We start from the raw sequence: 13,600 nt of genomic DNA on the forward strand, positions 1-13,600 counted from the left end.
TATTCATTTTTAATACCAAACGTAATTGATGTCTTTAAAATGCTTTCATGAACCACAAACTATAATCATGGCTGTCATTTGTCCCTGACTCAGGAATATTCAGTAATTACGCTGTGGGCGGATCATGTTGAATTTAGGAATCTAGACGCGTCTACGTCTACATCCATTATAGCGCAATATAAAATTAAATGGATATCTATATAATATCTAAGAATTCGCCATAACGTCATCATTTGATGCAGAGTACACAAGATTTGTTTAGTGCAACAATCAGGATGCTTTATTGGATGGAGCGAACATGATTCTTGAATTGGTATGCCTACTGGTCTGTAATTTACATGTAGTAACAGTTTACTCGTCGTCGTCTTCTTCAATTCTGATAAATAGTACAAATATTTCTTACACTGAACAAGGTATGTATTCCATTCCGTTATTGTTTAGATGTTACCTAAAATTATTGTTTAGATGAAGTACAGTTTAATCATAATGATGTTTTATTGTGTATGCTAATACGTTTTTTAACGTCATACATTTCAAATTGATTAAAATATTTACCTCAATATTTCTACACACATCCTTATTACGGCTCCACTGGTGGAATTGTATGTCCTGCTCGCGATTTTTCATGTACTTGCTATCGATTAAGGCGTTATATAATGAGAGGGGGGGTGGTGGGGAGCTCAAGTCCATCACGGTTGAGGGCTGGAGGGGGAGGGTATTTCATTAGCCTCCCACATCAAAAGGATACTCTCCAATTCAAATGACATTATTCCAGTCAAATTGAAAGTGGAATGACGTTGTTGCATTTTCTGTTTTGAAAACATAGTCATTCATTTTTAGGAATTATAATTATATTATTTCGGATAATTTTCCTAATATTTATGCGCAATATTTAAGGGGTATGAGCGTTTGGGCAGTATTTTTGTGGAACATGAGAGCACACCAGACATCTAATCGCTTTATGAATACGACGAATGTCCTTCTGATATCAAAAATTTTTGATTTTTTGAAATTTGTGAATTATACACATACTTTTGATATTTTGGATATTTAGCAGTCATCGAAGTAAACTTTGAAAATTAAGACAAATACCAATTTTTTTTGGTGGTTTGGGAAAAAAGCCATGTCAATACGAAAGGTAAAATTGTTCAATTGATAGTCGGCTTTTCATCCCATCTACATACACTTTAAGTAGGCCTACACATCATTAGATATATATCTTCAACATGAAAGGCCACTTCGAGGACTATTATTAAAAAAATATATCAAATTTTAATGATTTGTAATAAAATTTATATTGTATCGCGTATTTAAAAAAAAATCTAAAATATTTGATATCAGAAGAACATTCTTCGTATTCAGAATGCAATTCGATATGTCTGATGTGCTCACACCAGAGCCCTCATTCTCAATATTTTTTATAAAGGCATTGCGATGTTTAATATGAAATTTTAACACTTGTATGTTTTTATATACAGACTTGACATTTCATATGGAATATTTGTTCGCAAAATTCCAAGACTGGTCTGGACGGAGTCTGCATAGACCGTACGGGCTAAATATTATTTGGGGTGTGTCGGGAGATGGTGTAAAATAATTGTTTGATAGAAAATGTGCTTTCCATATGTTTACATTATGGTGCTCATAAAGTAGCGAATTTGCCTAAAATGGCGGATTAAGGGAGGCTGAATTTGAGCTTTTTGGGGGACACAATTTCGGACTTTATGCATCATGGTTCTGTTATTATCAAATTTATAGGGGTTTGAAGTGATATTTCTTAAACTTCGTCAGCAACTGGCATTCATCACAGCTGAAATACGCTTACAATGTACCAAGTATTTGAACAGGGGAGGAGCTTTAAAATACGGCTCTTAAAAGCTGTACGTACTCAGAAAGTTTGAATGGCCCCCTGGGGTCAAATGTTATAAATTTACGGTACAAAAAGAACTGTGCGGATTCCTGGTTGTCCAATGAACTCACATTGATTCTTTGTGTACAGTAAATTTATCACATTTGGCCCCAGGGGATCATTCAAACTTTCTGAGTGCGTACCACTTTTATGAGCCATATTTTTAAAACACCTCCCACTTGCAAAACTGGTAGATCACAGGTGCATTTCAGTTCTGATCAACACTTATTGGTATTTAGGTTCAGTAAGATCGCCTCAAACCTCAATAAAATTGATAATATCAGAATAATTTTACCCCTCACAAAAATCAAATTCAGTCTCCTTAAATCCGCCATTTTAGGCCAATTCACTACAATATGAGCGCCACAATGTAAACTAATGGAAAGCACATTTTCAGTCAAACAATTATTTTACACCACCTCCCGACACACCCCAATTAATATTTAGCCCGTGACGTTTATGCAGACCTCTACCAGACCAGTAATGGAATTTTGCGAAAAAGTATTCCATATTAAATGTCAAGTCTGTACATGACTTTTAAATTTGCCGCTTTGATAAATTGTGTTTTCATGTGTGTCAACTTTACGTGCAATATTATAACTTTGATTGTTGTATATCATAAATATTTTGATGTGTTTTTAGGTTGTAATTTTTCATGTACTCCAGCCTTAGGGCGCGATTTGAAATACATACACATTATTACTACTGCTAACACTACAAAGGGAAATTTCATGCTTTTGACATTCTCATTGTAGGGTACGGTTCAATAGATATCAACAAACCAACTTATTTTTCTCAAAAGATGAGAAATTGAGATGTTGCACCAAGCATTTAACCATAACATTCCCAGGTACTACAAAATACTACTTGATATATGATGCGATGACGCAATCACTCTATTAAGTCATATTTTACAAAAGGTTTTGTTGGCTGGGCCAGTGAGACACCGTGGCTACTGGTCGCCGAACTGGTGCGAGATGTACCAGGTTAAAATCACGATCAAAACAAACAACTTCTAGTGTTATTCTGTATACCCTTGCCCTTGGGCGCCACAATCCCTATCTACGCCACCGGGAGTTACAAACCGTTACAATAGCGTTTGTTTATATATTACCAAAGATTTGGACTAAATAATTGTAATTACTCTTCATTAAGTCATCAGTAACATAATGGGATGAATGACCGTGTGATGCGAAGTAATCGAGATTGAAAGCATATCAGGGACAATGAATGTGTAATTAATGCTCATGCCAATGAGCTTGACGAAGCGAATAAGCGAATAAAAGTATCGTTTAAGGGGGTACTACACCCCTGTGGTAAATTTGTGACTATTTTTGCATTTTTCTCAAAAAATAATAACACACTGGTAACAAAAGTTATGTATATTAAAAGGGCAAGGAATCCAATTACTACACTGAAATTTCAGTGACTCAAGACACGTGGTTCAGTATATATGACAGAAAATGAGGTACATCCTAGCGGTACCTTATTTCTTATCATGAATAACAAACCACTTGTCTTGGGTCACTGAAATTCCAGTGTAGTAATTGGATTCCTTGCCCCTATAATATACATAACTTTAGTTATCACTGTGTTATTATTGTTTTAGAAAAATGCAAAAATAGACACAAATTTATCGAGGGGTGTAGTACCCCCTTAAGCTTTTAGTGTGGTTCATATTAGTTAGTCTAATATAACGCGAGTGATACGCCAGACACATTTTTTCTATCATTTATTATCCTTTTCAGAATATTTTCAAAACCAGAATGTTAATTTTCAAGGTCAACTGCTCAATGATCTTCTATCAAGCTATGGTGCTTTATTCGCAAGGCATGTCTTTAACACAGATACTGCTACCAACATGACATACAGATTTCTTGTTCACGAGCTTATTGAATTGGTAGGTAATGGTTAAACTAAGAACAATAATGTTGTTGCACCTGCAGTAGTTTTGTGACCAACTATTGTTTTGACAATGTGATGAAAAACATTAGTAATAAGGAATTTATAAATATATACATCGTCGCTAGGCGGGAACACCTCATATGTGATTCCAAAGGTCAATTATGTAAAAAGTGGGCTCCAATTACAAAACCTCATAATGTGCAATTTTTCTCAGATTCAATTTTTCTGTGTCAACTTGAAGAAAATGTTCCAACACACCTTCTTTTAACTGTAAAGTGCATAAGTGTCTGTAAATAACCAAATAAGCAACACCATGTTTTATGTAAATCCTGTTAATTTCTAACCGTTTTTTGCGTCTCACACAAAATGGCACAATCGTTACATGAGGTTTTGTAATTGGGGCCCACTTTTTACTTATGAGGTTTTGCATTTGACCTTTGGAATTACATATGAAGTTGTTCCCGCCCAGGACGTCCAACAAGGGTTAAAGCTATGGTTTACGGCATTTAGAGTTAGCATTGGATAATGGCTAATTTTACGATAGGTTTAGGATATGGTCAGAGTTATGATTGAAATCAGTGTTTTGTGTAGGAATATGTTTAGTGTTATGTTTGGAGATGTTATAGGTTACGGTTAGGGTGAAGGTAAGAATTAGGCTCATGGAAAGGATTAAGATTTTTTTCGGAGTAATGACCTTTCGGACTATCGTCCATTTTATACATCGATTAATTAGTAACGTCATGTTTTTTTTCATTTATATTTAATAATACATAGAAACCTCAGCATGGGTTTTTATTGAAATCATTGGTAACATGCAAATTATCACCTTCATTGGTGGTCAATATATAAATTTTAGGCTAAAGTCTATCTTCCACACCGAGTATATCATTTTCTTTGATCTATTCTACAGGATGCCCGAAACCAGCAAATCACAGTAAGCGCACTTCTCAAGCAGGTATGATATACTATATAAATATTACATAAAATAATAAATTGAGAATAACTACAACTTTAATGAATCTTAATTAATGTTTACCGCTATGATATTATGGCAGTTCGTCTGAATAATACTCATATGTTCTAATAACATCGATGCGATAATAATACCAGTAAGGTTTATCATCATTACACTATCATCTTGTCCAATGTCCATTTTTGCCTAATAAGTATTTTAGCAACTATTTTAAACTGTTGCGATTTGGTAGTTCACAGCATCTTGTGAATGGTAGTGAGCTTCGGGAAATATTGCATTGATCATTTCATAGCGAGTGTTTACAAGGTATTAAAGAAGGAAATAAGGACCACCAGGTTGAGATTGTAATCCAGCGAAAACGTTATTAAGGAATCTCGCAGACGGGATCATAAAATGACCGCACCATTGAACAATGGGGAATTAGAGAAAGTGATTCGGGAGAGGTAACTCTCACAGCTAACATTCTAGGATTGAGTGATGAACATCTGGGGAGGGGGTATTGGCGACAATAATGGGAATGTAAGTCTAGGTGATCTCTAATTCGGTGGTCCACGCATTGATCAGATGTAGCTTGTTAAACTGAATGTGGACCCCGTTGATCTATAGTGCTTCAAATTCGCTGCTTACAAAGAGGATAAGATCCATATTAAAATGTATGGTGTGATGGAAACAGTTGCTGGAGGCAGAAAAGGGACGCGATAACATTATCTGTACAGCAGATCGGAATGCCTTAGTGGGATAAGGTAAAAGAAGTGGGAGGTTTTTAACAAGGAAATATGGATAATAGGGGAGAAGTCACGTTGGTTTGATACCACTCGGGGGGGGCACACCTTCTTGTAATTCTGCAAGAAAAGGAATGTGGTGAACACCAACGCAACCCAGTAGAAGGCGTTACACCTGGAAGCAACTAGGGTACACGTGAAGAGTTGTATCACATACTCAGGAGCTGATGCCATAATACAGACGTCTTGAATGTGATGAAAAAATAAATTCTGAAAAGAGAAGAAAAGGGTACCGGAATCTCAACAACCAGTTGCAATCAATCTTCGGTCGGATGTATAGAGGAGGCGAAGGGCTGAAGACAGAGTGAAGCTGAAGACGGAATGGCGTAAATTTGAACCGCTAACTTGTCTAATTAAGGTTGAACACAATGTAACTAAGTAAGAAGAAGTACGTAAAATGGTATTTTGATGAACCATGAAATGGTCTCAGCCTAGCCTATGTCAGTCTTTTTTTCCTTGCTTCCTTTCCGTAAAATGAGCATATCACGAAATTACAAGAAGGTGTGCCCCCCCGAGTGGAATCACACCAACGTGAAACAGGTAGAGAATATAATAACATATTTCCCCACTCGGGGCGACACTCCTCATATGACCAGGGTCAGTATTCATATGTTGGATCCTTTTCATATCTTGAAATGCCAAGGAGGTATGACCCCTGAGTGGTGTCAAAGAAAGAGAAAAGAATAAAGAATATAATAACAGATATTTCCCCCACCAATGGTGACACTCTTCATAAGACCCGGGTCAATGTTCCTTTTTAAGACCCGATGAATATTCATATTTTGGGATTTTCTACATGAAATATCTTAACAAAACAAAAGTGTGACCCCAAAGTGGTGTCACATGAAAGATGAAAAGTCCGAAACGTGAGACAGTGGTGTACCACAATATACTGCCGAAGCCACATGGTTCAGCTATGGTGCGTTAATTGCTCTAGTTTTTTTTTTAAATGTAAGAAGCATTTTAAACCCAAACTTGGAATCAGACTGTTTTTGATCACATAGATCTCACGGTAAGGTAAAAATAACATAGAAAATGTCAGATCACACACCTTTTACTAACAATGTCAGATCACACATCTTTTTCTAACTAAAATCTTTAAAGCTGTTAACTTTGTTACATTATTCGGGTATATGTCATGTTACAGGAGTGGAAAGATGAGTTCCTCCACTGGAACCACAGTGATTACGGTGGAATCAAAGTAATCCAACTTCCATCAGATAAGATATGGATACCCGATATAACACTACATCGGAAGTAAGTTTTAGTTTGTCTGTTTGCCTGTAGAATACAACCATAGCGTACCAGTATTTTAAATGCGTCACTATTTGGTACGGCAAAAGTTCGCTTTGATGACCCCTTAGAGACGACATCGGCCAATATTATGTTAAAATGAAAATGGCGTAAATGATTCGAAAATCTGAAAAGTAGCGCATCATATACAGATGGATGGCGTATCTTTTCTATCAGGCGATTTCAATCCGAAACCGCCTATTATACATCACATACTAACCTATCTGCGGTGTATTCTTCTTCTTCGGCCGCCGTCACTGCTGACGATTGGCTACTATATGGCTGCATCTCGTTATCACCTTCTTCCAAGCTGTTCTGTTCTGAGTTAGACGCTTGGCTTGCATTAGGTTTATTCCTGTCAATTCTTTGATGTTATCAAGCCATTGTTTCTTCTGTCGTCCTCTCTTTTCACTTCAAATTGTCCTTCTATTACATGGAGTGTTAGTGCACTAGCAATTCCTCTGAGGATGTGACCGAGGTAGGTTAACTTTCTTGATAACCATCTCTCCAAGCAGCTGTCTCTTCACACCAAATTCTCAAAAATGCTTCTGTTTGTTTTTTTCTCCTTCCAATTGCTCCAGCCCTCCAAGCCATAAAGAAGTACACTCCATACCAGTATCCTGAACACTTTCATTTTCAGTTCTGTTGCAAGGTTTTGATCATTCCACAGATCCCGAAGTTCTATCATTCAACCTTTGGCCCTTCCAATCCTGACTTTGATGTCTGCCCTGCAATTTGCATTGGATGTTTTACCGACTTCTTCTCCATCTATTTTGCTGTTGTACTTTTTTCCTTCTGCCTCGGCAACAAGAAGTTTTGCATTTAACATTGAATTTGAGATTCATGTCTTTGCCAGTTACATCTATCGCAGTTGCCAATCTTTCTGTGTCCTCTACTGATTTTGCCAGGAGTGTGGTGTCGTCTGCATATCGGAGGTTTTGTGGTAATATATCATTTTTATTCTATGAATTGTATATTTGTGTGAAAATTGAGGGGGCTATATCCATATATTTTAAAGTTAATTGAGCCAAATAATATACTTTCTAAAAAATATTTCATTATTATTTCTAACTAATTTTCCAGATGTTTATGGGTGATATTAATCAACATTTTATTATACAAGTAGTGCAGTAATAATATGTGATGCTATCAAGCAAATATTAAATTTTCAGTTTCTTATAGGATAGTAAAAAACATTTACAACGCTGGATTTTGCAGAAAACCACATTGAAATTGAACAATAATTAGTTCAAAAGATATGAGCAATTAAAGAGTTTCCAAAACAACAGGAAACAAAAGGAAATATTTCCTTTGTTTGGCTATATCTCAAAATCAATATTTCGAGTTCCGACTGAATTTGCTTGATCGCATTACATTTGTTAATCAAGACAAGAGGACAAATCTAGATATTTTATTGCCATAACTTAATTGTCTCTGTCACAATTTTCCAAAGCAGATCGAGTGTGTGTTGCAATCCATCCTTTATTCTGTCATTTTTTTATCTTAATTCATATCATCACCACGTAGCATTGACGGTAACTTTGAGCGCATCAAAAACACACGAGCATCTGTGGCTAGCGATGGTTCCATCACCTGGTTTGCTCCGGCCATATTTACCAGTTCATGTCGTATCCGTGTGCGACATTTCCCCTTCGATACACAGATATGTTCGCTACGATTTGGATCATGGGCTTATAATGGACTGGAAGTTGATCTGTACCCGGAAACTGGTGCTGATGCTAAACAAGACAGGTATTCTATACCGTGTGTCAAATTTTATGTGTTGTGTATGTGTGCCTGTCAATATCATCCCTTTTTGAAGTCGATCTGAGATGCCATGCAGCCAAAAGTGCTCTACTTAACGGTTTCGTAGGACATATGATCATATATCAAAATGTTTAGAAGATTCTGGAGAATCTTTTATGCTATGTTGTCAAATGTATAACACGCGCGTTCTATTCTGTTTCCATTGCAACGGTCACGCTATTGATTATTTTCCTTATTTGAAACAAAAATGTCACATTTTAACTAGATATTTCTTTGAAATCATTAAGGGGAGCGCAAACTTCTGGAATCAGAATCAACTGAAGTTTTGGAAATAAGGTTTTGCCTCTATATATTCAATCCATACGTCATATGGCCATAACATTGGCTGAGGAGAACGCCCTCAAAAAAAAATTTAAATTCTGATCTGTACACGATTGTAATGTACTTTAGTAAACAAAGATACTCTGCAAAAATCAAGACTTTAGATGCTGTAGTTTTGTCAAAATCCGAGATTTTAAATAAAACGCAGGAACCGTCGTTTTATTATTACGATATAAATATAAGTCGAACACGTATGCGATAACAGAGTACGTACACGGCGTGTGCGACATACTATTACATACACACACACCCCCCACCCCCCCCACACACACACACACATATCAGAGGGTCGTACCGTATTACAACCGCTGGAGTAACATGCATTGACGCTAGTAGTAAATTCCAATTTCCTTTGCTTTACCTCACTTGTTCGGCTCAAAATCAAACGGAGACATATCTGACAGTAAAAGCTAACATTTTATGGAAAATAAATACTAATCTATTTTTACAGAAATGTTATTATATGGCTTTAATACACATGGTCTTACTGTATGCCACGTGGATTTAATATTATATTTTTTCTTCATTTCAGCTTCTTGGAAAACGGAGTGTGGGACCTACGAGAAGTACGAACAGAAAGAGAAGTCCGGACATACACATGCTGTCCGGAGCCTTACCCTGAACTGATTTTCTCATTGATCCTGAAACGGCGATCAAGCTTTTATGTTTCTAATTTGATACTGCCATGTGTGTTCTTATCTGGATTGTCGTTATTGGTGTTTTATCTGCCACCAGAATGTGGTGAAAAGCTTACTTTGTCTATTACCAATCTACTTGCATTAGTAGTACTCCAGCAACTTATAGCAGAGTCGATGCCACCAAGTGGCGATGATCCGCCATTACTCGGTAAGCAAGTTTAACGATATCACTATATACTCGGTACGCTAAACAAATTTATAGTAAAGCTACACCATATTTGATATCATCAAGCAAAATCAGCCGGAAGTCGGAAATATTGATTTTAAGATATAGCCAAACAAGGAAAATATTTCATTTTGTTTCGTATTGTTTTGGAAATTCTTTAATTACTCATATATTTTGAGCCAGTATTCCAATTTATTCTACAAATATAACTTTGCAAATGCTTCTCACAATCCAAGAAGAAACTAAAAATTAGTAAACAAAAAAAGCAAGTAATATGCACCAATAATGAGTACAACCGTTCTACGAGTCTCATGTAGATGCTTTATCAATTGACCATTGGAATGCCCCCAAAGCGTAGATATAATAGAGCAATGCGTAATTCTTTAAGGGGGGGGGGGTGTTTTGTAGATTGTCCTGGAATTTCTTCTAAAGGGATCTTCGTGATCCTGCAACTTACTTCAAGGAGTTGATATTTTTATGCCATCGGAAAGCTAAGACTACAAAATGTTTGTGTGCATATTCGGTCATGTGACAAAGATATCGTCCAATTTCTATTTTTCGGCTTTCGGCAGCCTGAAATTACAACACAGTGGCCAATGTTGCGCTGTAATACATGTAGTCGCAAATTAAGCGTCTACATCCACTTAAATTTTGGAAGTAAGATTTCTTTCGTGGCTATTTATTGAACCATACCTTAAAGAGATGATGCCAAAATCCCTAAATGTCCTTTTAATGTTTATTTTTATATTCCACTTTCTCTAGGTGATTATTTCCTGGCCATGATAACTATGGTTTGTCTGTCTGTAGTGACTACTGTCTTTGTTATCCGTATCAGTGCTAAAAGTGGTTCGGTCCCCACTTGGGTACAGTGGCTATTCCTACGATTCCTTGCCCGCTTGACATGTATGCATCGAGAAGATATTGCCTACTCTCCGCCCGTAGAACAACTTCGAAGTTCTTCTACTTTAGAAAGCGCTCTTAAGCTTATGGCGCCTGAATCAAACAAGACACAAAATAGCTGTTTAGTATCGGATTCAGTAGCAGATGATTTGAGGTTCATACGACGGGATCTGGAAGAGAAAAATCATGAGGAGGTTCGTCTTTCTCAATGGAAGCATGTGGCGAGAGTAATTGACAGATGTTTGCTGTTAATATTCCTTGTATATGCTATTGTAACATCTGCTGTTCTCATTTGGAGGGCCACTGGATTGTCTTAGCATGGAATGGGCTACCAAAAATAGGGGCATTCACTGAAAAATTCTTCAAGTTTTGACCGAAGCTTGCATATTTCAGCTGAGTGATTTTATTAAAGAAATGCACGCGAAGTGCGATAAAATTTTGAAATTTTATGTAAAAAATCAGGAAAAAGGGGTCTTTGAATATTCGTGTTCCTCCCTTCAGTTAATAATAAAAATTCATGTTCCCACCTATCTTTACAGATTTTTTGTCGTGTTCCCCCCTCATCTCCTCCTTTTCCCCTGGCATAAATAATGACCCCTCCCCAAAGTTGATGTGGACCAAAGAATAACAACGCGTACGACGTCGACGCGTAGCTAAGTGACTCAACAACAGCAGATCGCATAAGCAACCAATCAGAGACAGGTACATTTAGCACAGTGAATACACGATGTACATAATAATACGCTCTCGTCAAAGATTTCAGCAATTTAATTATCTATACCAGTGTTTTAGTTCAATCGTTGTATTCGTGTGAGATTTTAACTTAATTGAAATTGACAAGTTGGCAGGTCTGAGTTATTTTGCATTTACATCTCATGCACCAGGCAAGTAGGAACTTATTTACAATCATCTGGTAATTGCAACAATGTAAAATCAAAACATTATGAAGAATACAGTCATGTAGTACAACATTTTAGAAGTATCTAAAATATGCTCAAAATATTTGAAGAGTTTCAATTTTGATAAAATTGCGCAATTTTTGAAGAAGTTTTGAAAATAGCAAAATAGCGCAATTATCACTAGAGTGAAGAGGTAAAGTGAAAAAGTCAAAATTGCGCAATTTAGCGCTAAATTGCACAATCTTTGAAGAAGTTTTGAATATCACTAGAGTGAAGAGGTAAAGTGAAAATGACAAAATTGCGCTATTTAGCGCAAAATGAAGTCATTTTGTTCATACTTGCGCTAATTTCAAAATGTGGTTGATAATTGCGCTAATTTCAACAAGTTATTCTCATAATTGCGCTATTTTCATTGAGCATTTTGAAAGTTTCATAATTGCAACAATTAGTTCATAGTTGCGCTAATTTCAATATGTGGCTGATAATTGCGCTATTTTCATTGAGCATTTTCACAAAGTTTCATAATTGCAACATTTACTTCATAATTGCGCTAATTTCAAAATGTGGTTCATAATTTCATCAAGTTATTCTCATAATTGCGCTAATTTCAAAGCCTCACATTGATAATTGCAGATTAGCAGTCACTGTTGCTATTCTTTGATATTATCGCTATTGTCAGTTACAGCGCCTTCATGCGTTTGTTATATTAATATTGCTAGTATTCTTTTATATTTTAATGTTCATCATTTGTTTTTATCATACGATTTCAATAACATACACTAATAAGTGCAATATCGTGGTACTTGCTCAAATTGAAAGACCATTCTCTCACTCCTCTTGATGTTGGAACTACAGTTGGTTGTGCTATTTTTGAGTTGAGTAACTGATTATAGATGTGCCGTATAAATAGGTTACTCTCATCTCGGTTAAGTGTGTTGGTCCCTTTCTCCGAATCAAATTCAAATACGAAATAATGTGTCTCGAACTGTTTTGCTCTCCTTCTCTGTTTTTGCGTTCTCTCAATGTTTTTATCAATGGTATTCCTCCGCTACAAGGTCTACATCTACATCATCTACGCTGATACTCGGCAAAGTAAACTTCTGGATGTGAAGCTGGTGTGAAATGCTAGGTGGATGTGAGCTGATAAAGGTCATGCGCTATTTTACAAGTGCGAGTAAAACTACGTCCGCGGACTTATCAAGCAGACGTCCAATGATGGCGCTATGATGACGTCTGTGGGAAGAACATTCCAAAGCCCTACTGCTGTGGGTATATTTTATCTATATAAATTATGATAAAAATATTTGACATGGTGTTGCAAAAGAAAGACAAACATGCTTTAGTAATGTCTGAATTCACGATGGGTGCAAATTTACCAAGACTGTCGCCAAAAATGTAAACCTCTTTAGATGAACTCTTTTTCTTATATAATTTCATAATGTATTAAAGGAGTATTTCGTGATCCTAGCATCCTCTTTTTATGACATGTTTCAGTACATATCCACGAAAAAACCTATTCCCAAAATTTCAGTTGATTCCGATTTTGCGTTTGCGAGTTATGCAGGATTATGTGTATTACACTGCTCCATAGACAATGCGTTGTAATTTCGTTCTGGTGCACCAGAACGAAATTCAAATTTCACGATATCTTAGCTAAACGAATTAATCTGCAAGAGATATTTTGTACATAAACATTATGTAGCCAGAGGTTTCCAGCGATATAAAAATCTCAATTTTTTTTGAGAAAAGTGGGGGGATGAGGCTGTGGATCACGAAATACCCCTTTAAGTGGAAAGAAAATGGCAGCCAATTTGAAATTGAAGGTGGGTTCTTTGACATGAAAACATGGGTTTAGGCACTGAAATCAAGCTCTCACGTGTTTCGGTAAACTGAAATGACGGGTGGGGGATCCGTCATAAAAACCCAC

General features: G+C 36.4%; 1 protein-coding gene across 1 annotated transcript; it reads left to right on the forward strand.

Annotated features, from left to right (window-relative positions):
* The first annotated feature begins 247 nt into the window (after nucleotides 1-247).
* On the forward strand, nucleotides 248-12,461 carry LOC140136967 (neuronal acetylcholine receptor subunit alpha-10-like). Its single transcript, XM_072158633.1, has 7 exons — nucleotides 248-413; nucleotides 3,658-3,809; nucleotides 4,725-4,769; nucleotides 6,717-6,826; nucleotides 8,390-8,614; nucleotides 9,543-9,856; nucleotides 10,637-12,461. Exons 1-7 carry the CDS (start codon nucleotides 299-301, stop codon nucleotides 11,089-11,091), a joined length of 1,416 nt encoding a protein of 471 aa, XP_072014734.1. The 5' UTR covers nucleotides 248-298; the 3' UTR covers nucleotides 11,092-12,461.
* Nucleotides 12,462-13,600: the final 1,139 nt, after the last annotated feature.

This window comes from Amphiura filiformis, chromosome 2 (assembly GCF_039555335.1).
Source record: "Amphiura filiformis chromosome 2, Afil_fr2py, whole genome shotgun sequence".
NCBI lineage: Eukaryota > Metazoa > Echinodermata > Ophiuroidea > Amphilepidida > Amphiuridae > Amphiura > Amphiura filiformis.